At 37.3% G+C, this 25836-nt stretch overlaps 2 protein-coding genes across 2 annotated transcripts; both read right to left on the bottom strand.

Moving 5' to 3' along the window:
• Nucleotides 1–301: 301 nt before the first annotated feature.
• On the bottom strand, nt 302–1057 carry LOC131631830 (uncharacterized). The gene has a single exon (XM_058902601.1). The coding sequence runs from the start codon at nt 1055–1057 to the stop codon at nt 302–304; it is 756 nt and encodes a 251-aa protein (XP_058758584.1).
• Nucleotides 1058–4557: 3500 nt separating this feature from the next.
• Nucleotides 4558–5375, bottom strand: LOC131631837 (uncharacterized). The gene is made up of 2 exons (XM_058902607.1): nt 5154–5375; nt 4558–5059 (listed from the first exon to the last, which is right to left on the bottom strand). Exons 1-2 carry the CDS (start codon nt 5361–5363, stop codon nt 4739–4741), a joined length of 531 nt encoding a protein of 176 aa, XP_058758590.1. The 5' UTR covers nt 5364–5375; the 3' UTR covers nt 4558–4738.
• Between the last annotated feature and the right edge of the window lie 20461 nt (nt 5376–25836).

Here is a 25836-nt window from a genome sequence, read left to right as displayed (position 1 = left end):
TTCTATATCTAGTCTTATTTCTAATATTATTTTCTACCACTTACTCAACTAAATTAATCCGATTAATTCAACATGCCAACTTAAATAAATATTTCCAACAAATCCCAAAAATAATTCAAAAGTATTTAATTAAATAAATAAGTAAATATCGGTGCGTTACAACTCTCCCCCACTTAGAATATTTTCCTCCTCGAAAATTTCAGGTTCGGATATTCATTCCACACTCCAACTAACAATCTTTCAAGTCGATAATATTATCACTACAAGGATGGATAATAATGAAATGCATACCTCGAATCAATCATCCCTCTTGGTTGGTCTGCGAACCAGTCAAAGCAAAGACTTTTCCTCCGAACTTAGCCTTCTTAGATTTTTGACAATTAGTGCTAATATGGCCTTCCTCCCCACAGTTGTAGCAAGTCACAATATTACTCTTACAGTCATCCAGGAGATGTCCCGTTTTTCCACACTTGTAACATTTCTTTTCAACACTAGGACACTCATTGGCACGATGACCAATCACACCACACCTGTAGCATTGGACCGAGGTAGGAGCTCCTCCCCCACTTGGCTTCTTTGCATCAACTGCGTTATGCTTTCCCTTATCAGTTGGGGAGTTGTAAGGCTTCCCACGGTTTTGATGTTTCTTACCTCTTCTCTCACTTATGATCTTGTAGTGAGCCTTACTATCCTCCTCATAAATCCGGCAACTATCAACCAAATCAGCAAAGATACGGATCTTCGGATATCCAACAGCTTTCTTGATCTCTGAGCGCAACCCATTCTCAAACTTGATGCACTTTGAAAATTCAGCACCTGCTCCTTCATAGTACGGGTAGAACTTAGCCAACTCAGTGAACTTTGTAGCATACTCTGTCCCTGACATATTCCCCTGTTTCAGCTCAAGGAACTCAATCTCCTTCTTACCCCGAACATCTTCAGGATAATACTTCCTCAGAAACTCTCTGCGGAAAACAATCCAAGTGATCTCTTCACCAGCAACTTCCAATCTCTGACGAGTCTCTAACCACCAGTCATCAGCTTCGACTGCCAGCATATGAGTTCCATACTAAACCTTTTGCGCCTGAGTGCAGTCCATCACACGGAATATCCTCTCAATCTCCTTCAACCACTCCAATGCGCCATCAGGGTCATGCTTGCCTTTGAAGACCGGCGGATTATCTCTCTGGAAGGTTGCTAAACTGCGAGATCCTGCATTCTCATCAGCATTTGGATGATTTGCCAAAGCCTGCGCCATAGCCTCCAAAGCAGCAGCAATTGCAGCATCGTTTCTACCAGCCATCTCAACTAAGCACTACAACATAAACAACAGTCAGATAAAAGTAATTAACAATACTCGATTGTTAACTAACTACGACTCGACAACTGGCCGGACGGACCGACCTGCTCTTATACCAATTGTAACACCCCACTTCCCCATCGTAAATTTAAATAAATAATCAGAGTGATTAAAAATTTAATCAAACCAATAATCACTACAACACGGAACAGCTACAAGAGCGCTTATTTTGGCCTTTAACAGCGCTTTAAAGCGCTGCCAAAGCCAGCGCTGGCATAGGCTACGAAAGCGCTTTTAAAAGCGCTCTGGTAGGCCCCCCTATAAGAGCGCTTTTCTGGAAAAAGCGCTCTTGTAGGCCCCCCTTTAAGAGCGCTTTTCAGGAAAAAGCGCTCTGGTAGGCCCCCCTTTTAGTGCGCTTTTTCCAGAAAAGCGCTGTGATAGGCCCACCTGTGAGAGTAAAAAATAAAAAAAAAACGCAACATACTAAAGCGCTTTTGTAAAAGCGCTCTTATAGGGTGGGCTTTAAGAGCGCTTTTTCCAGAAAAAGCGCTCTGATAGCCCCCCCTATAAGAGCGCTTTTACAAAAGCGCTTTAGTATGTTGTTTTTTTTTTTTTGCTTTTTTAGTAATCTTTGGCAGCGCTTTTAAAAAGAAGCGCTTTAGTATGTGGGCCTTTAAGAGCGCTTTTTTAAAAAGCGCTTTAGTAGCTAAATGAGGTATTTTAATGTGCAGCCTGTAATTTAATCCTCCCAGTCGACCTGTAATATTTTCGACCTGTAATATATTTTCAGCCTGTAATATTTTCGACCTGTAATTTATTTTCGACGATATTATTTCAGCCATCAGTAAGACAATATATATATATATACTAATATAATACCATTATAATATCCAAAATTATATATATACATCATTACAACATCAATAATATTATAGTACTTCAATTCGACACAAATCCTACATGAAAAAGCGCTTAATATAAAAATGACACAAATCCTCTTTTATTTCTTCCAACTTAAGTCTCGATATCCAGCGGCACGGAACTCGTCAAGGTACTACAAAACAAAAACAAAATATGAATGATACATTTAGTTAAATGTAATAAATTATATGAAATTATCTTAAGTTATAAATTCATACCGTGATCGGAATCTCTAATTGATTTGCCTGAAGGATTTCTTTCATAAACCTCAATACAAAGTATCCGCAATCGTAACTGTTTTTCTGTTGCGGGCACTACATAGAAAAACAAATAAGATTCTATAGTTGTGCATTGTTTTATCAAGTAGCATAAATATATTATAAGCAACATTGTGAAAAATAATGTACCTGCACTTGGATCCAAGTAATGTTGCTAGATTTAGTTCGGGATACCTGTGCGTCCCGTTGACTTCGGAACACTTGTATTGATCTAATTAACAAATATATAAAAACATATGTTTAGATCAATCCCACAAATAAGTAAATATATATATATAAATATACACGAATATATATTTAGAACGATCCCACTTACAAATCAACGATGTCCTTCATGGCCGGATAATTGGTCCATTCACCATTTACCGAATTCAGATAATACACGACTTCCCTTATAGGGTTGATAGCAAGCAGCAACCAGTGTGCTCTATAAATAAAAACAATAGGTTATATGAAAATTTTGCTATACACAAAAGAAACAGAGATTAGATGAACAAAGAATGAGAAACTAACCCTACTGGTCGGGTATTATACGCCCAAAGATGCAGACATTCTGTATTGCCGGTGGACATGAATCTATCTACTAAGCACTGTCTAACTGATTCCGGTTCCGAATCAATTGCCATTCCGCTGCAGTGGGCGGAAGACACGAAACGGAATCTGTTAGACAACGGAGTCCCGCGCAACACTCTGTCATACAACAACCTTAAATAAAAACATAATAAACATTAGATTATTTTCATTGAAATGTGTAAATAAATTATATTGTGGGACTAATTAAATAATATATAGGATGAGGGAATATTACCGAATGTATGAGTGCATGTTATTGACGCCTAGTTGATCATGCTTAAAAATCTCCTCCAAGTCATCAAGTGTAATAAGTGACTTGAATTCAATACCGAAGACACTCTCATCCATAACGATTTCACGTAAAGCACCATCCTTCAAATCGGACATATCAACCATTGTTGCGAGCGTCGACCGGTACCGAGGCACAAAAGCACCGCCTTTTTTTCCCGCTGGCTTCGGAGGACCAGTGGGTGGTACGGTACGAACTTGCTGCGTCACTTGTTGTGACTCTCGAGCGGATGCCTAAAAATCATCTAAGTTATGTAAAATATAAAATCATGCAGATTTAGATTCAGATTAATTATTAACACTTTAAATGTACCTCTTTTAGTGATGCAACGGACTCCTCCTCCTGTAAAATCCCTTTACCCTTAACTGTGGGTTTTATAGGAGCAGTCTAAAATTAAAATGTAAAAAATAATTAATAAACGGTTTAGAATTGACATTCGAAAACTAAATGATTCATAATCGTTTTCAATATACCTCATCACTAATGGTAATGAGCTCCGAGGGCCATGCAACAAATGATCCTATTGCATCTCGCAGCAATGTCGTCTCTGAGACCATGTCAGGTACCGGTAGCATCGCATCATGATCTACAACAACATCCACCGATACTTTCAGGTGTCCATCCGGGAGCGGTCTATGGTGAAGTAAATCTCCCAAAGTGTTGTGCACTTTTCCCTTGCCAACTAGTCGATAACTCGGTTCCGATAAGTATAGTTGGCAAGATGAAATGCCCTAAACCAATAGTAAATATAAAGTCATTATCATTAATAAAATAGAACAATTTAAAAGGAAAAAAAATTATAATTACCTCGGGAAATTTCCTTTGATAGTTGATACTAGCCTTATCACTAGTTTCTTTCACCGATGAAGTGTTGCACTTTTCTCTCATATACGCCTCTTTATCTCTTTGCAATTCAGAGACTTGTGCTTGCAATTCCGCCAACTTTTGCAACACTTCTTCATTTGAAGGATTTCTTCTCCTAGGACTCTTGTAAAAAGAGGTTGGAGTCACACCATGACCCTTACCCCTCACCCGACCGGGATACTCAGGAGCATCTAGTGCTCTACTAAGTACGCTCCCCTCACCGGTGGATGCCGATTGCGACAAGGTCTCCTGTAATTCATTTACATTAAAAAATCATTTATATATTAAAAAACATTTGATTTAATTAAAGACACAGTATTATACTTACACATTCAGTAAAAACTCTCTGAACTTCGGGATCGACAGCATGATCCTTGCCCACACGAGCTTCCCTCCACAACACATGTTCAGGAAGTGAGGTTTCCTCACTTTTAGTCTCCTCTAACTATGCATTGACACAAAAGATAAAATCGTCAAATAAAACACATTTAGACAATTAATTAAAACGCATTTCTATTTACTTACAATTTTATCCTCCAAGCGTGCATATCCCAAACGCCCTTTTTTGTATGGATATGCGGGTTTGGATGCTCTCGCACTATTCTTGGCACTCCTTTTCCGAAAATCTTCATCTCTTTGCTCTACAAACTTAGCCCAATCTTCTTCACCAATGAAGATCTCATACTTTTTTGGCCGTCCCGGTGCCTCTTCAAGAAAGTTTCCATCTTTATCCTTAAGATAAGTGTTTGTCAAAAAAGCTTTCCACCCTCTATATCTTTTGCCGGCCAAACCAAGTATGTAGCGTCTACGATCATCTGGTATCTCAAAAGTCCTCTGCAAAAAAACATACGCATAGTGTGTTAGTATAAGTAATTTAAACAATTTATCGTCAAGATAATAACAACAATTAACCATATATGATATATACCTGAAGCTCGTCCCAAATCGCGTCTTTTTTCTCATCCAAGTCTTTGCTTTTCATATTCCATCTAGCTACGGAGACCGGAATATGCATACGAACAAGTGTACCAATATAACTTGTCAACTTTGCAGAATTAGGACCAATTGCTTGTTTATCAGAATTCCATTCCAATCGGTATACTAATCCTTGGTCTCTATGTCGAACGATTCCCTTCATGATAGTGATGCCTCGTGCAACTTCTTTTGCTTCAGTATCAGGTGAAGCATTTGTATCCGTGGCATCTCTTTCTTGAGCATCTCTTTCTTGTGACTTTTCAGGTGGAGCATCTCTATCCGGAGCCATTTAACCTGTATCAAACAAACTAAAGCACATTAGTACACTATTAATAAGCTAACAATCTATACAAGTAAAATGGAAGTCAAACCATGCATGTACAAGTAAATCGGAAACGAAATCGGTACAAATCAAAATAAGCGTCAAAAAATAAAGTTGTCGGAATTGAACGAAATTTACATGGCTATGGTAAAACGTCCCCACGGACTCAAAAATAAAGTCGGTTTTCCGAAATTCAGACCCTAAGCCCGACTTTTGATTACGGGCAGAAGCAAAACCGATAAAAAAACAGTCCCGAAATGAACATATAAGTGCATGAGCAGCTCCGGAATCGTCAAAATAGTATAGTTACATGTAAAGAAGTCGACAAACGGATACATGGTTCAAAAGTTATGTACAAAACGAGAATATGCACCAAAATTGAATAAGTACTATACTATTGATTAAAACAATCGGTACAAATTGAATAAAACAAATTAGTCGGAATATGTATACTATTACCTTTATCACTAACGTCTCTTTCTTTTCTTGGTAGGATTGTGTTCTACGCGTCTCTTAACAACGCGGACGGTTGGATTGATCCAAATACCCTCATTATGATCATTTCTAGTACAAGATTCATTCTCATTTTGATCGTTTCTTGTACAAGATTCAATGCCAACACCAATATCACCTTGATCTTCAATGTTTTCATCTACTATTTTGTTAGATAAAAGCACTATAGACCATTTCGTACTTGTCGGATCATTGACATAGAACACTTGTTTAGCTTGAGAGGCTAAAATGAAAGGCTCATCTTTGTACCCTACCCTATTGAGATCCACTTGCAAAAATCCTGACTTATCCATTCGTATGCCACTATTATTTTCAACCCACTTGCAACCAAATACAGGAATCTGAAACTTCGCGTAATCAAACACCAAAATGCGCTCGATAACCCCAAAATATGACAAATTTGCAAATTTCGGATTTAAGTCATTCGCACTTGATATGTGCATTGCTTCAGCTACCAAGGTAACACCACTATTTTGCATAGTACTTTTATCATCCTGTTCTTTGGTATAAAATGTGTATCCATTAATAGCGTATGCGCTATAAGAAAGCACAATTACAGTTGGACCATAGGCTAAACATCTCAACCTTTCTGTTACTGAAGCAGGATCTGAACGATACTTTGAATAAATATGATCCCTAAACCACGGTATGAAACTTCGATTGTGCTCTCGTACTATCCAGTTCTCATTTCTATTTGGATTTAAATCTCGGAGAACAACCTTGTGCATTTCAACATACGGCTCAACCTCAATCTCATTGTGCAGAACATACAAGTGCGCTTGATCCCGTTCGACCATTGATACTGTCACAACTTTATTTCCAATTAGCCTTTTTCCTTCTTTTTTTTCGACAATATGAGATTTGGGGAGTCCAATTGATTGAACATTTGACAGATATTCAGTACAAAACTCAACCGCTTCTTCAACAACGTATCGTTCGGCAATACAACCCTCCGGTCGACTTCTGTTTTTCACGTACCCTTTTAATATTTTCATATAACGTTCAGCAGGGTACATCCATCTCATATAAGCTGGTCCGCACAATTGTGTCTCTTTCACAAGATGAACGACTAGATGAACCATTATGTCAAAAAACGAGGGAGGAAAATACATTTCAAGATCACATAAAGTAACAACTATCTCTTTTTGCAATGTTGGTAAGATCGCGGGATCGACCACCTTACTGCAAATTGACCTGAAGAAGAAACACAGCTTAGTTATTGCGCTTCTTACTTTTTCTGGCAGAATAGAACGTATACCTATTGGTAAAAAATGTTCCATTATAACATGACAATCATGCGTCTTCAAACTCTTTAACTTGAGGTCTTTCATGGACACAAGTCTTCTAATATCTGAAGAGTAGCCTTCTGGAACTTTAACTTCACTGAGGAACTTACACAATGTTTTCTTCTCCTTTCTAGATAGAGTGTAAACAGCAGGTGGCAGATATGTTCGTCTTCCTTTCGTCACGGGTCTCAATTCAGTTCTCATCCCCATGTTTGCCATGTCATTCCTTATGTTAACGCCATCCTTAGACTTTCCTGGTATATTGAGTAACGTACCTATAACGCTGTCAAATACATTTTTTTCAATATGCATAACATCCAGGAAATGTCTTACGTACAACGACTTCCAATATGGAAGTTCAAAAAAAATGGACTTCTTCTTCCACCCACCCTTGACAAGTGAATGTGCAAAAGGCTTGCCAAACTGAGTGCTCACATCTTTCACCTTTTCAAAAATTTGATCACCTGACAAAAAAGGCGGGGCTGTACCATGTTCGGCCTTTCCGTTGAATGCTTTTCTCCACCCACGGTAGTGATGATTAGAATTTAAGAATCTACGATGACCGAGAAAGACATTCTTCTGACAAAGATCCAATCGTGTCGTATCGGTTTCATCTTCACAAACGGGACACGCCTTTTGACCTTTATTGCTGTACCCGGATAGATTTCCGTATGCTGGAAAATCATTAATTGTTCAAAACAACATCGCCCTCAAGTTGAAACTTTCCTTCCTATACCCATCGTAAACCTCCACACCGTTGTCCCACAAAAACTTTAAATCTTCGATTAACGGTGCCAAGTATACGTCTATGTCATTCCCTGGTTGTTTAGGCCCAGAAATTAGCATTGATAACATCATGTACTTACGCTTCATACATAGCCACGGAGGTAGGTTATAGATCATAAGAATCACAGGCCATGTGCTATGCGAGATACTTTGAATACCATGCGGGTTCATTCCATCAGTAGACAGTGACAACTGAAGGTTTCTTGCTTCTTTTGCAAATTCAGGATAATCAGTATCAACTTTCATCCATTGTGGTGAGTCTGCCGGATGTCGCAACTTTCCATCAATAATTCTTTCATCTGCATGCCAAGTCAAGTGTCTTGAATCGGTCTCACTACGATACATGCGTCTAAATCTCGGAATTATAGGAAAATACCATAAGACTTTAGCAGGAGACAACTTTTTCTTATATCGAGGGGCACCACATTTAGGACACTCATTCAACGCTGCATACTCGTTTCGAAACAAAACGCAATCGTTTGGACATGCATGTATCTTATCATAGCTCATGCCAATAGAGGACAACATCTTTTTGGCTTCATACGTTCGATTGGGAAGAACATTATCCTCTGGTAGCATATCTTTCATAAGGGCTAATAACTCTGTGAAACTTTTATCCGACCATCCATTGTCCGCCTTTAAGTTGTACAACTTTAACACCGCAGACAATCTTGTGAATTTTGAACAACCATCATACAACGGTTTCTCTGCATCGCTTACCAACCTCTCAAACATTTTGGGACAATCCGCAAGATCTTCTTCAAGCGCTTCTGCAATCTCTTCGACTCGATCGCAATCGTATGTGTCTGTGCAATCGTCGTTTGAAGCATACTTCCTATTACAACTCGACCCAGCATTCCCGTTACTTTTCTCACCATGCATTGTCCAACATGTATAACTTCTATCAATTCCAAACCGTAGTAAATGGGATCCCAACTTTTTCCCGTCAACCTTATCCCCATAACAGCAACCCAAGCAAGGACACGGCATTCGAAGCGGGTCTTCGGAGTGCGCAACCGCAAACTCAACGAATTTCCATACCCCTTTCTCGTACTCTTTCGACAATCGGTTTGATCTCATCCATGTCTTATCCATGACTTAATTAAGCTAAACAAAAACGGTCAAACTTTCACTCTTCACAAGTAACCCTCACAAGTAACCCCTATGGCGAATTCAATTCACAAAGTTAGTAAGTACATCACTTAACGATTAACGAAATTGATATCATGTCGGAATAATGAGTATTACTTAATATAATCTAAAAGTTACAAAGTTAGTAAGTTCATCACTTCAAAATCAGAGAATATTCCACATGTCGGAATAATGAGTATTACACTCATGTCTTAATTAATTAAGCTAAACAAAAACAACTAATTATTTAGGAACAGAACGGTATAATGCGTTTCTGTCAATAAAACGCAATGAATCAGAAGCAATTAAACGCAACATATTACGAAATGAATCGGAAGCAATAAAACTCAACATATTACTTTGGCGAGAGAGAACAATATATTACCTGTATAGTAGTAAGTAACTTGTAGACCCACACAATGTAAGATTCTTGAATGAGATCAAACTTTCACTCTTCACAAGTAACCCCTATCAATACAAAAAGAATAAGTCACAAATCTATAACATTGACAACACTAGAAATTGTGTGAATGTTTCCCATCTCATTTCATTTCAGAAATAAATATAGATATTTCCTTCTTATCTCTTAAAGTCAATTTAATATATGAGCATGTTTTAATATAGTTCAATCCATTTCAAAACTTGTAGAATTCCATAAACCAAGTTGCAATAAAGTAGAGACATCAATATGAACTCATACATTAAATCCAAAACCAAACTAAGACACCTTTTTCAATTTACAAAATAGCAAGAGGAAGAGTTGAAATGTTTGTATTACATTCAAACATGCTCATAGTGCACAACGATCATTTTCAAAATAACAGTAGAACTTCAAAACTTATACTTTTATATAAAACCTCACGAAACATTGTTCCAATAAGTCAACAAAACCTGAAGCATAACAACCTAACTTAAGTATACTTAAGTATAGTTAAGAGCACAAACCTGAACTAAGGAGAAAGAAGAGTGGTGATATATTGGGAACAAGGTTAAACAATTTTCTTTTAGAGATTCAGATTCTGCAGATACAAAGAGACAATAAAACAAGATTATAAAAATTGTCTCACCAAATCACCATCTCAAGTAAGAAAATATCATAAAAGTAAGAAAATATTCAATGAAAATTAAACACTCTAAAGACATTTAATCAAACATGTAATATGCTTCATTCTCAAATTGCAGTGCAACCCTTAGTTGAAACCCTTAAAACTAAACCCATAAATCATATTACCTTGCACAGTCAGACGGAGGAGAGAACGACGGTGGTGGCTGGCGACGGAGGGACGAACGTGGTGGCTGGCGACGGAGGGACGAACGGTGGTGGCTGGCGACGGAGGGACGAACGGTGGTGGCTGTGGCTGGCGACGACGGAGGGTTTTTCGGTTGCAGAGAAAGTGAGAAACAGTAATAACAAGAAAACGAAAGAGAGAAAGTGAGAAAGTGAAAGCGTGTTTTTGTTTTTAATTTTTACTAATAAAGGCTACTAAAGCGCTTCTGAAAAGCGCTCTCATAGCCTGGTCTATACCAGCACTTTTTAGCAAAAAGCGCTCTCATTAAACCCCCCTATAGCAGCGCTTTGAAAAGCGCTCTCATACCCCCCCCCCCCTTACCAAAGCGCTTTTCAAAAGCGCTCTCATACCCCCCCTTACCAAAGCGCTTTTCAAAAGCGCTCTCATACACCCCCCCTACCACAGCGCTTTTCAGAAGCGCTCTCATACCCCCCCCCTTTAAGAGCGTTTTTTTAGCGTGTTTTTTTATTTTGTTTTTAGTGCAACCTATAAGAGCGCTTTTTACTAGAAGCGCTTTAGTAGGGGTGCTGTTAAAAATTAAATTTGGCGTAGTGAATGGGATGCTACATCATCAACTTTTCACAAACTTATGCTCAGATATTTAAATAAAGATACATAACACATTAGCACGGATGAACCGACATCAAAATCATATTATTGTTCAACTTCACTTTATTAACACAACGAAAATAACTAATGCATAGTAATTATCATCTTTAAAAAGGACGGAAAGTACCAACAGTTTCAACACAATCAAGGAGAGTTCATAATCCTTTAAAATAAACTGCCTGAAAACAAATCATAGTAAAAGAATTGCAAAAACAAGCGTTCATCCCCCAATGTTACATATCAGAGCAGAACCCGACTCGAACTATGCAATACTAGGCATCGCTCTATACCTCAGCTACTCGATTCCTTGTCACCCGCGCGTTACCCACGTAGAGGTAACATTCAAACAGAAGGGGTGAGAAATCACAATCAATAATCAAAGGCAAATACTACAAGGTAGGATATCAACACATAATATATTCTACATAATCTCAATCATAGTGTATCAATTAAACTCTTGCACCCAACACACCAATCAATCACAACTCAATAATTATAATTCAACAAATATACACATGACTCGTTATGTAATTCAACTCGTCTATGCAACTCTATGCATATGCATGTGGTACCATATCATCAAAAATTGGTTCACTTGGGAACCGGGATCACCCTGCTCGAACCCCGAATCCACCCTGCTCGGATTCGTGACAAGTCACCAATCCACCCTGCTCGGATTGCAACTCGCCTCTTTCACCAACAACAACGACATCATGAATGCATGTCAAAACACATCAATGCAACAACAACATAAGATTTAAAGTCTTCTCCCGACAATAAACGACATGCATTGACCCACGATAATAGTTCACCCTACTCGAACTATTATCCAACAACACAACAGCAACTTTAATATCATTCAACATCACATACTCACCAATAGTCAACCACCATAATATACTTATAAAATCAACAAGTATTCAATTAGAAAGCATAATAATCATGCACAACATCAACATTTTTCTATACATAATCATCTCTCGTCAAAATTAATAAAATCAACCAAAATTAATTTTAATCCTTTAATTCACTCCAAGCAACCCTTAACGCTGTCCAAGAGTAGCCAACAGTCTCAAAAACTCAAAAGAATCAAAAGTAACATTTTTATGAATTCAAAACATCTCAACAGAATATTTCCATTAATTTATTCTATATTATTAACTCATAAAAAGCTATAACAATATATAATTATAACTCAACAGAGTTCCCAAGGAACTCTAAACAATTCTACCGTAATTCCTACGACTCCAAAATAACTCTAAAGTACTCAAAAATATTCTACTGACAACTCTTACATATAAGGGTAACTCTTATGAACTCAATTGGCTAATGGCCTGACTCAAGTAATAATAAAACAATTCTAAAGGGTCAAGTATCTTCAATTTTAATTATAGGTCTCATTAGATTTAACTCTAAACAACTCGGAAGAAACTCTGACAACCCTACTGACAACTCTAACAATCTTATTGACAACTCTAACAAGATTTAAAATAACTTAAGTTAGTCAAATAATCCAAATACTTATCTCCAACTCAAAACTCCTAAAAATTATATTAATAACATTAAATTATTATTATTAATTATATAAAAAAATATTATATATCAATAAACTTGAAATAAGATTTTCAAATTAACTCGACGCTACAGGACATTCCAATTTGTTTCATCTATGAGAACATGACGATGCAGCATTTAGAACCAACTAATATAATATATGTTTATCAACTAAGGTGTCATCTATATTTATTTGTTGATTAATCTACCTCTCTTTAGTAATTAGTTATTGATGAAAGACTTAGGTTCCATGAAAAACTAAGATGTATTTACCATGCTATATAAGCTGCTTTTAGTTCCATCAAAGTGCGAGAACGAACGCCACTCTCACGAAAAGTGAGGAAAAAATTCAAGAAATAGTACAGTCGCACAATTGCACAGTAGTATAATTCAATTGACATATATAATATATCATTACAAATTAGATCGACACATATCAAACTCAAGAATCACATTAAAAGAATTTTAGGATAAATCTTTTGGTCACAATCATACTATCAAAATAAAAACAAAAACATAAAATTCATCAAAATTATCATTTCTATTGGAGGTTAAGGACTCCTCTATCGTACCCGTCATGCATAAGCCATTTTTATTAAAAGTTATTCTCCCCCTTACCTCGAAATTGTTCGTTGAGTTTTCTTGCCGTTGAAATTCCACCTCACTCTCCTTTCTTAGATCGCTCCCCTTAGGTTTTTTCGGCAGCTTTCTCTCTTTCCCAAATTCTACGTTTCTCTTTTCTCTTCTCCAACCTTTATGTTTCTTTCTTCTGACAGCACTAAAAACCTAATTCTATTTTTCCCATTCTCTTATAATAACTCTATTATTCTATTTTTCTAATAAACCAGTTGGACCTAATACCTACACCCCACTTTTACTTCATGACACCATAAAATAAGCCAATTCTATATCTAGTCTTATTTCTAATATTATTTTCTACCACTTAATCAACTAAATTAATCCGATTAATTCAACATGCCAACTTAAATAAATATTTCCAACAAATCCCAAAAATAATTCAAAAGTATTTAATTAAATAAATAAGTAAATATCGGGGCGTTACATAAACCGGTCCATAGAACTCAGCAAATAAAGAGGTCCATCCCTGAAAGATGATATCTTCTTTAAGATGATATCCATGTTCTTCAAGACTGTCAAAGTCTACCATAAGTTCACAGATAACTTCTAACTCCTTTTTGGAAATAGAGCAGGCGATAACTGGAACAATTTCCTGAACTTCTTCTTGAAGATGGAGAGGAGCAGATGAACCAGCGTTGAGAGATGATGAGGCAGCCATTGAAACAGTACTGAGATTGCAAGAGCAAATTCTGGGTTTGCGCTTAGGGTTAGAGAAAAGGGCAAAGAGGTTACAAAAATGCATGCACAAGGAGAGAGAGAATGGGAGCGAAAAAGATAAACGTTATGATTTGAAATGTATTTATAGAGATGGATTTGAAAAAGAATGCAATAAAATTATGAGAATGAACAGTTACAGAATCAAATGAAATCAACTGCATTAAATGATGAGTGACGTTAGGTGAGAGAACGTGGTAATTGAAATGATTTACACAGTTACCTAGGGCGGCGTCCCATCAGATTCACTCACGCTTATACCATTCGTGCAGACACGTGTTCACCATCAGAAACAATTGATGACAGCTGTGTTGTATTGCATTTGCTTCTGATGATGAGTAGAGCTTTTCATCTTCTGATTCTGGTCACTGATTCTGACTACCATTCTTTAGAAATGATCTAGTTCTGATAGGATCATCTTTCTTTCCAAGGATCACATCTTCTGAGTGAGCTGAGGTGAGTCTCGAAGATCTTCTGACTGTTGGCTCTTCAGAAATTCTGAGATTCTCTAAAGATGCAGCAACTTGATCTTCTGATTCTTTGCTTCTGACATTTTCAGCTTCTAAAACTTTGCTTCTTGGTTCTACAGCTTTTGATATATCAATATCTATATCTGCAAAATTCTCAAACTGCTTTGGCTTTTCAAGACCAAGCTTATCATCAAATCTGATATTGATTGATTCTTCTACAACCAATGTTTCAGTATTGTATACTCTATAGCCTTTGGAGCGTTCAGAATAACCAAGAAGGAAACATTTTTGTGCCTTAGAACCAAACTTACCAAGATGATCTTTAGTATTCAGAATAAAACAAACACATCCAAAAGGATGAAAATATGAAATGTTGGGCTTTCTGTTCTTCCACAATTCATAAGGAGTCTTATTTAGAATAGGTCTTATAGAGATTCTATTCTGAAAATAACATGCAGTGTTTATTGCTTCTGCCCAGAAGTGCTTAGCTATATTGGTTTCATTGATCATGGTTCTGGCCATTTCTTGTAGAGTCCTATTCTTTCGCTCTACAAGTCCATTTTGCTGTGGAGTTCTAGGGCAAGAGAAATCATGGGCAATATCATTTTCTTTGAAGAACTCCTCAAAGAATCTGTTCTCAAATTCACCACCATGATCACTTCTGACCTTTATGATTCTGCACTCCTTCTCAGATTGAATGTGAGTGCAAAATTCAAAGAACACTGAATGAGACTCATCCTTGTGTTTTAAGAACTTTACCCATGTCCAGCGACTATAATCATCTACGATGACTAATCCATATTTCTTCCCTCTAACAGATGCTGTTTTGACTGGTCCAAACAGATCAATGTGCAGAAGTTCTAACGGCCTTAAGGAAGAGACAACATTCTTAGATTTGAATGCAGGTCTGGAGAACTTGCCCTTCTGACATGCTTCACAAAGAGCATCTTATTTGTATTTCAGATTTGGGAGTCCTCTGACCAGATTTAGTTTGTTAATCTGAGAAATCTTTCTCAAACTAGCATGTCCTAATCTTCTGTCCCAGACCCATTGCTCTTCAGAAACAGACATAAGACAAGTCACCTTCTGCTTCTCAAGATCTGAAAGATCAATCTTATAAATATTATTCTTTCTCTTGCCTGTAAATAGGATTGAGCCATCCTTCTGACTTACAGCCTTGCAAGACTTTTGATTGAAGATTATGTCATAACCATTGTCACTTAATTGACTTATGGACAATAATTTATGCGCTAATCCTTCTACAAGAAGTACATTAGTTATGGAAGGGGAGTTACCAATACTTATGGTTCCAGGGCCAATAATTTTGCCCTTCTGATCTCCTCCAAACTTGACTTCTCCACCAGACTTAAGCACCTGGTCTTGGAACATAGACCTTCTTCCCGTCATGTGTCGCGAGCACCCTAAGTCCAGGTACATGACATTTTGTGCTTTGTCTTCTCTGCTGCTAAGGATATCTGCAACAGAAATTATCTTCTCCTTAGGTACCCACAATTTCTTGGGTCCTTTCTTGTTAGTTTTCCTCAAGTTCTGATTGAACTTGGGTTTAGCATTATAAGTAACAGGAGGAACAACATGATATTTTTTAGGTTTGGCAGCATGATATCTTTTAGGTTGTGTCACATGCTTCTTGGTGTGTGTAGTGTGAAAGCTCTGTGTATGTGAGGTGAGCCTAATATCATGTGAGTGGCCATAATTGAACTGATCATATAATGGCTTGTATGTGATTTTCAAATCATCAACAGGTTCAAATTTGTGTGAGGTATCACCCTCATAGCCAAAACCAAACCCTTTGTTTCCAGAAACACCATACATCATAGAAGCAAGATGACTTCTGCCAATACTTCTAGATAGGAACTTTCTGAAGCTCGAGTCATATTTTTTCAGAATATGATTGAGACTAGGAATGAATTTTTCTAATTCAGAAGGAGATCCAATATCTTTGGATAGTTTTAAAACTTTTTCCTTCGGTTCAGAATTTTCGACTTCCAGCTTCTTAGTTTCAAATTCAAATTGCTTTTTCAGCTTTTTGTATTTGATACTAAGATGAGCCTTGAGTTCTAGAAGTTCTGTTAAACTGGAAACTAACTCTTCTCTATATAGTTCAGAAAATACCTCTTCAGAATCTAATTCTGATGTAGATTCTGATCCATCATCCACTGTGGCCATTAGTGCAAGGTTTGCTTGCTCTCCTTCAGAGTCTGATTCTGATTCTGATTCTGATTCTGATTCAGAATCGTCCCATGTTGCCATAAGACCTTTCTTATTATGAAACTTTTTCTTGGGATTCTCCTTCTGAAGTTTTGGACATTCATTCTTGAAGTGTCTAGGCTCATTGCACTCAAAGCAGATGACCTTCTTCTTGTCAGATCTTCTGCCTCCAGAAGATTCTCCTCTTTCAGGCTTCTTTGAACTTCTGAAGCTCTTGAACTTCCTTTGCTTGCTCTTCCAGAGATGGTTTACCCTTCTGGAGATCATGGACAGTTCATCTTCTTCTTCTGATTCTGATTCTTCAGAATCTACTTCTTCAGCCTGAAAAGCGTTAGTGCATTTTTTATAATTAGATTTTAATGCAATAGACTTACCTTTCTTCTGAGGCTCATTTGCATCCACCTATATCTCATGGCTTCTCAAGGCACTGATTAGCTCTTCCAAAGAAACCTCATTCAGATTCTTTGCAATCTTGAATGCAGTCACCATTGGACCCCATCTTCTGGGAAAGCTTCTGATGATCTTCTTTACATGATCAGCCTTGGTGTAGCCTTTGTCCAGAACTGTTAATCCAGCAGTTAGCGTTTGAAATCTTGAAAACATCTTCTCAATATTTTCATCGTCCTCCATCTTGAAGGCTTCATATTTCTGGATTAGAGCAAGAGCTTTGGTCTCCTTGACTTGAGCATTTCCTTCATGGGTCATTTTCAATGACTCATATATATCATAGGCAGTTTCCCTGTTAGATATCTTCTCATACTCAGCATGAGAGATAACATTCAGCAAAACAGTCCTACATTTATGATGATTTTTGAAAAGCTTCTTTTGATCATCATCCATTTCTTGTCTTGTAAGCCTTACACCAGTAGCTTTCACTGGATGTTTGTAACCATCCATTAGAAGATCCCATAAGTCACCATCTAGACCAAGGAAGTAACTTTCAAGTTTATCTTTCCAGTATTCAAAGTTTTCACCATCAAATACTGGCGGTCTAGTATAACCATTGTTACCATTTCCATTGTATTGCTCAGCTGAGCCAGATGTAGATGTAGGTGGTGGAGTCTCAACCATCTTGACTTAGTGTTTTTCTCTTCCTGAATCTTTTCTAAACACGGTTAAGTGCTTGCACCTTAGAACCGGCGCTCTGATGCCAATTGAAGGATAGAAAAACACTTAGAAAGGGGGGGTTTGAATAAGTGTAGCTTTAAAACTTGTAAGATAAAAACAATTTGCACAATGATTTTTATCCTGGTTCGTTGTTAACTAAACTACTCCAGTCCACCCCCTTGGAGTGATTTACCTCACCCGAGGATTTAATCCACTAATCACACGAGATTACAACGGTTTTCCACTTAGACAACTTCTAAGTCTTCTAGAGTATACTGATCACAACCTGATCACTCTAGGAACAATCTGCTTAGATACCCTCTAAGACTTTCTAGAGTATACTGATCAACAACCTAATCACTCTAGTTCTTACAACTTAATGTAAACAAATTCTTTTAAGAGTTACAATGCTTCTTATAAAGCTATTATCACAACTGTGATTTTCTCTTAAGTTTAAGCTTAATCTCACTAAAGTATTACAACAGCAATGTAGTGAGGTTGATGATGAAGTTTGAGAGCTTTTTAAATTTGACAGCATTTCTGTATATTTGCGCAAGAGTTCTATATCAGCTTCTCATCAGAACTTCATATTTATAGGCGTTTGAGAAGATGACCGTTGGGAGCATTTAATGCTTTGCGTAATCCGTACAGCATTGCATTTAATGTTTCACTCTTTTGTCAACTACCTCGAGCCTTGCTTTCACTGTGTCTACTGACATTGCCTTTCATAGCTTTCAACGTTCCTTTTATCAGTCAGCGTAGCCTGCCAGCTAGTACTTGCTTCTGATCTGATGTTTGTGTGAACAACGTTTGAATACCATCAGAGTCAAACAGCTTGGTGCAGAGCATCTTCTTGTCTTCTGACCTTGAAGTGCTTCTGAGGGTGATACCATGAGAACTTCAGTGCTTCTGCTTCTGATCTCAAGACCTTCTGATGCTTCCATAGACCATGTTCTGATTCTGCTTGACCATCTTTTGATGTCTTGCCAGACCATGTTCTGATGTTGCATGTTGAACCTTCTGAGTCAGTGCTTCTTGCGCTGATTTTGTGCATACTCTTTATATAATTCCTGAAATGGAAATTGCATAGTATTAGAGTACCACATTATCTCATACAAAATTCATATACATTGTTATTATCAAAACTAAGAATATTGATCAGAACGAATCTTGTTCTAACACTTGTAAATTTGATATGTTCTAAGATGAACCCCTTTATGACTAGATACCTCTTGAGTGTATCTATGGGGAACTTCTTTGTTGAACTAATCCTTGCTCGATAATAACCTTTGTTGTATTTACAATCCTGTTTTGAAAAGGTATGGACATGTAACTCGCATGACGAAAGGCGTCCTTTTTCTCCTTGTGAGACTAAGTCCATTCCTAATAATTGATCCTCTTTTCTTCATAGTTTATGATACTTTTGATTTTCTTCGGGAGTTCCGGGAAATCGGCTAGAATGGTAAATATGGGCGAAGGTAGAAATGTGAATGTAAATGTGAATGTAGGAATGCATGAAAATGCGAATGCATGCGTATGCAAGAGACTCCCTTTTTTGCGTATGTGATGACTCCTTATATGCAATGTAGACGTGCGACATATATAATTCTAAGGATAGCCTATGCGGATTTTGAAGTGACATTAGACCTTAGCGAAATCCTTGCAAGCTAGACGCCCATGGAAATCCCTTAGATTAGGGAGTATGTAGAAGGTAGCGGCTGGTGACCATTCAAGACAGTCACCAAATCTCATGGCCATCAAGAGGCCGTTCGACGTGTACCAATGAAGTTGTCCCTCGTGGGAAGGTTCTCTATGCGGAACACAACCTATCTAAGGACGATATCAGACGAAGTGAAATCCCTACAGGCTAGGGATTGAAGATGCATAAATGGAAATCCAAACCCTACAAGTTAAAGGGTGCGCGGGAATAAACACGGGGTGACCGTTCAAGACAGTCACTAGATCTCATGGCCATCGTGAAGCCAATCGACGTGCGCTAACGAGGACGTCCTTCAGGGGAAGGACGAAGTCATTGTAAATACACATGGACATAAAAGAAAATCCCTACAGGCTAGGGAGTTCGTAGGAGCAAGCATGGGGTGACCGTTCAAGACAGTCACTAGATCTCATGGCCATCGAGAGGCCCATTGACGTGTGCTACCGAAGATGTCCTTCGTACGAAGGATGCGATTTTAGGAACAGAATCCCTATAGGCTAGGGAATGCGTAGATGGAAGCACGGGGTGACTGTTCAAGACAGTCACCAGATCTCATGGCCATCGAGAGGCCAATCGACGTATGTTAACGAAGATGTCCTTCGTACGAAGGATGCGATTTTGGGAACAGAATCCCTATAGGCTAGGGAATGCATAGATGTAGGTGCAGGGTGACTGTTCAAGACGGTCACTAGGTCTCATGGCCATCGAGAGGCCAATTGACGTGCGTAAACGAAGATGTCCTTCGTGGGAAGGACACGTAGTTGTAAAAATACAAAGATAAAAAGAAAATCTCTATAGGCTAGGGAGTGCGTAGATGCAGGAGCGGGGTGACTGTTCAAGACAGTCATTTGGTCTCATGGCCATCGAGATGCCAATTGACGTGCATAAATGGAGATGTCCTTCGTTGGAAGGACACGTAGTTGTAAAAATACAAAGATAAAAAGAAAATCCCTACAGGCTAGGGAGTGCGTAGATGCAGGTGCGGGGTGACTGTTCAAGACAGTCATTTGGTTTCATGGCCATCGAGAGGCCATTTGACTTGGATAAATGGATATGTCCTTCGTGGGAAGTACATGGTCTTGGAAATAGAGTCCCTGCAGGCCAGGGAACATGTATGGATACCTGCAAAATTAAAACGCAAGATATTTGCAGTATATAAATTGCACACATATAATAAACACATAATCACATAAGCCCTAGGTTCATAGGTTCGACGTAACGGCTTAGGGTGCCTACCCTTCCCATTGGTATATTCTAGAAGGTCTCATGGGGTCTTTCGTAGCCTCCGAGACTTTTTGTCTCTTTGGATTTTATAACAACTCATTTATCCATGAGGTTCGAGTTTTTGGGGTAGGTTCCCAGAGAGATCAGCCAAATACCAAGTCCTGCCCTCAACAAAGTCAAGCCTCATATCGGACATTTCCGTATATTCAACCCACTCTGAGTGGAATTATCAATAAGACTCCTAGGCGATTCAAGTCCCCCATGGTCTTAAGGATAATTCCCACACTTAGGTTTTAACGGCAATTTATATAACCCAAAAAATGCAGTAAAACAAACAGATATTCAAATAAACAAATATTCAATTAAATTACTGTAAATAAATGGATTGCGGTAAATAAATGAAATGTAAAATAAATAAATAGATAAATAAAAATTAAATATTTATGAAAAAACCATAAACTCTAAAATGGCAAATTAGCCAAACCCTAAAAAAAAAATCGCCAAAAACCTAAAAATTAACCAAACCTAAACCCTGTCAAAACTTATAGGAGCATAATAATTTACAATTTTGTTATCCCCAGCAGAGTCGTCAGCTGTAGCAACCTGCCCTAAAATTTAGATTTTAGAGTCGCCACCTATTCTACCAGGGTGAATAGGAAACCCTACGCAGTTAAGAGATTCGGGGTAAGATATTATATTCAGGTCAAGGGAATGTGTTAGGCACCCTTAACCCTTTCCTAAGGTTTTGTGTTTAAAGTAAAGGTTTATGGCTAAAATAATTAGATTTAATAGCTAAGGAAATGAATAAGTCAAAAATGAGATTTGAACGAATTGAGGTTTTGGGGAAGGGGACTCGCCTTGTTGCCAAGTGCCTACGTATCTCCTTAGGGAGAATCAGAGTCAACGTAGTTCGGGGCAGGGTTGTACGCCTTAGAATTTGATATGAAGTGGTTTGAAGGTATTTTGAGTTACCTTATCGAAGTTTTGAAATGCGAAGTTCGCAAGGTATTTTGAATTACCTTATCGTAGTTTTGAAAATCGCAGTATTGAAGAGATGAGTTTTGAGTATTTTAAATGGCGTACAACTCTGGTTTAATATGTTACCGTTAGTTGCGATGATCAATAGGTTTGATCACCATAGTTAAATGATTGAATGAAGGATTGCTAACCATTCTAATCGATAGATTCGATTATCACGAATAGCAAATGAATGTATTTTAAATAATTATTAATTTGTCGCTATCCCTCATAATCGATAGGTTTGATTAATACATGATAAAGAATTGAGTATGCTAATCATCGTAACCAATAGATTTGGTTAAAACCATTTAGCAAAATAAGTTTATTTGAATTGTATTAATTTCTCACCAATGCGACTATTAGATATAATCAGATCGAAGAGAAAATTGATTAAGGATTAATGTTTTTGCCAAATGGCCAGTGGGATTGGGCAAACCCTAATGCATTGATAGCAATATCCTAGGGTTTTTATGGTTTTTATAATTAAAGTTAGATTAAAATAAATTAAATTAAATAATCGAGATAATCAGGAAAATCCTAAATCCTAGTCATTAGACTAATCCTAATTTTATTATCTAACCTAATTGAATAAATTAATTAACTTAAACCTAACTAACTAATATTTAATCCAAATATTTAAATAATAAAATCAATAAATATATAGAAAACCTGGTATTAATCCTGCGTTGCTGCTCTTGAAGGGACCTTGCGAATCTCATGGTGCCATTAGTTTTCCCTAAAACACCCTGCAACCATGGAGACGAAGCAAATACATCTTCTTGCCCTAACAATGGCAAGTCATTAATCTCACGTTAAACCTTAGCAACGATGGTTCTGAAAGGCCCCAAATATTATCCTGATCCAAAATATGTGCGTAGAACATGCTTATATCGCATGAATTAAAAGTTTGAAAAATTGATATATGTGCAAACCGGTGATCTTGAGTATGGATGTTCTGCGTCGCTTTGAACTTCAAGGAAGGTATGGTTGCGCTCCTGAGAATCTTGGGAAGATGAATGGAGGCCTGGTATTGGCTGAAACTTGCTGGAAAAAAACTTTGATCGCGCCCTAGTTTCTTTTGAAGTTTTGTGCAACTTGGAACCCTATTTTTCTGGCCAAAAACACCTCCTCGTGGCTGCATCTCTCCACTATATATATGAGATTATTTAGGTCTAATAACATGGGAGAGAATCAATTGATTTCATTAAAAAAATTTGATTTAGAAATATGCATATAGTCTTTCCAAACTTGGCCAATTTCGCTTCTCATCTATTTTTCACGTGTTCTTTGGTTTTATGACCAATTTAGAACCAATTTGGATTCAAGTGAATCAATCACATGATTTTTTAAATATTACATCATGATTTTATTTGATAAATTTTGTATTTAAATGAATAAATCCAAAATTAAATTAAATAAAATCACCAACTAATTGGAAATTGGTTTATGGGCTCTCAATAAACTTAATATCACGTGGATAACTTGATTTTGGAGGCCCAATACTCAAAAGTGTGCAAATAGTCAATTAGGATTTCAAACACTTCATGAATTTTACCCAACTTGTGCAACTTGTATCTTGATCATTTTTTATCATTTTGAGGTATTCTTGAACTTTTTAGAAATCTCAAAGAGTCCTCTAAACACTCCTTTTGGTTTCATCTCCATTGAAATTTCCATGCTCATGTTATGGGCTTTTGAAAAAGATGACCTTTTAATGACCTTTTTGGAGGACCTGTAACGTATTGGACCATATCTCTTGAATGGATCATTTCTGGCTTTGGCTTGTGAGAGACAAAGTTGTAGAGAATTCAATTTCCTTCAAAATAGGCTTTGGTTGGGAAATTTTTGATACTCCATGTGAAATTTGTGACAAGTCAAAGTTGAGTTGACTTTCTCCGATAAAAAACCCTAATTTGAACCTTTAAATTTGTTCATTTCTTAGTTTTTATTAATGGATCATGATCAACCTTAGATAAAATGATGGATATAACCTCAAATACTTGATGTTGACCAAAAGTCTTGAAGTTTGATTGTGCTTTGACCATAGTTGACTTTTAGGTCAACATAGTTGATTGTGGATCATCTGAGCATTTGAATGAGCAATCCTTGGAATTGAAGCTTGAATTTTGACATGGAGATGCATTGAGACATATGAGATACCTTGAGATCCATTTGAGGCCTTAGAGATTCAAACTCCTTTGATGAAATGCAAACCCTAACTTGAGGACCCTTTGATTAGGAGAGAGTGACTTGAGTTTAACCATTGAGCCTTGAACCCTTGAAGATGAAATAAGGTGGGCAAATTTTGGGGTATGACACCATGTTCTTCAAGATTATCAACGTCAACCATCAACTCACAAATCAATTCTAACTCATCCCGAGGAATCGAGCAAGTGACTGGTGGAATAAATGATTGTTCTTCTTCTTGTTGATGTTGTTGAGAAGAGGAACCGGCATGTTGAGATGAAGAAGCATCCATTTGCACCTTTCTGAGATTGCTAGGTTTCTTCTTGTGTTTAGGGTTAGAGAAAATAGCGAACAGATTGCAGAAATGCATACAGGGAGAGAGAAAATGAATGCGTAAAATAGAGAATGATATGATGAGGTGTGTTTATATAGATACGGATTTGAAAAAGAATGCAATGAAATTATGAGAATGAAAAGTTACAGAATCAAGAAAATCAAATGCATTTAATGATGAATGATGTTAGGTGGGATAACGTGAAATTTGAAATGATTTGCATAGTTACCTAGGGCGGCGTCTCATCAGCTGCACACACGCTTGTCCAAATAGAGTGAACACGTGTTCAGCTTCTGGAATAGCTGGTGACAGTTGTGCTTGCTTTGAATTAGATTCTGAAAGAGTTAGAACTTCTAATCTTCTCATTCTGATCATAAGTCCGTACTGATATTCTTTAGGAAAGATCTTGTTCTGATAGGATCTTCTTTCTTTCCAAGAATGACATCTTCTGAGTGAGCAGAGTTGAGTCTAGAAGATCTTCTGACTGTTGGCTCTTCTGAAATTCTGAGATTCTCTAAAGAAGCAGCAACTTGATCTTCTGATACTTTGCTTCTGGGTTCTTCAGCTTTCGAAATTGAGATATCTATATCTGCAAATTTCTCAAACTGCTTTGGTTTTTCAAGACCAAGCTTATCATCAAATCTAATATTGATTGATTCTTCAACAATCAATGTTTCAGTATTGTATACTCTTTAGCCTTTAGAGCGTTCAGAATATCCAAGAAGGAAACACTTTTGTGCCTTAGAATCAAACTTACTCAGATGATCTTTAGTATTCAGAATAAAACAAACACATCTAAAAGGATGAAAATATGAAAGGTTGGGCTTTCTGTTCTTCCACAATTCATAAGGAGTCTTATTAAGAATAGGTCTGATAGAGATTATATTCTGAATATAGCATGCAGTGTTTATTGCTTCTTCCCAGAAATGCTTAACCATATTGGTTTCATTGATCATGGTTCTGGCTATTTCTTGTAGAGTCCTATTCTTTTGCTCTACAACTCCATTTTGCTGTGGAGTTCTAGGGCAAGAGAAATCATGGGCAATACCATTTTCTTTGAAGTAAACCTCAAAGAATCTGTTCTCAAATTCGCCACCATGATCACTTCTGACCTTTATGATTTTACACTCTTTCTCAGATTGGATCTGAGTGCAGAATTCAAAGAACACTGAATGAGACTCATCCTTGTGTTTAAAGAACTTTACCCACGTCCATCGACTATAATCATCTAAGATGACTAATCCATATTTCTTCCCTCTGACAGATGCTGTTTTGACTGGGCCAAACAGATCAATGTGCAGAAGTTCTAGCGGCCTAGAGGAAGAGACAACATTCTTAGACTTGAATGCAGGTTTGGAAAACTTCCCTTTCTGACATGCTTCTCAAAGAGCATCTGATTTATATTTCAGATTAGGGAGTCCTCTGACCAGATTTAGTTTGTTAATCTGAGAAATCTTTCTCAAACTAGCATGGCTTAATCTTCTGTGCTAAACCCATTGCTCTTC

Source organism: Vicia villosa, unplaced genomic scaffold (genome assembly GCF_029867415.1).
Source record: "Vicia villosa cultivar HV-30 ecotype Madison, WI unplaced genomic scaffold, Vvil1.0 ctg.000867F_1_1, whole genome shotgun sequence".
In the NCBI taxonomy this organism is placed as follows: domain Eukaryota; kingdom Viridiplantae; phylum Streptophyta; class Magnoliopsida; order Fabales; family Fabaceae; genus Vicia; species Vicia villosa.
The sequence above is the reverse complement of the archived record's forward strand: the minus strand, read 5'-3'. Positions and strand labels throughout refer to the sequence as shown.

Coding starts and splice junctions, on each gene's coding strand:
- LOC131631830 (XM_058902601.1), bottom strand. CDS start 1,057: ATGCTGGCAGTCGAAGCTGATGACTGGTGGTTAGAGACTCGTCAGAGA.
- LOC131631837 (XM_058902607.1), bottom strand. CDS start 5,363: ATGAAGGGAATCGTTCGACATAGAGACCAAGGATTAGTATACCGATTG. Junction 5,060..5,153: donor CGATTTGGGACGAGCTTCAG/GTATATATCATA, acceptor GTTTTTTTGCAG/AGGACTTTTGAGATACCAGA.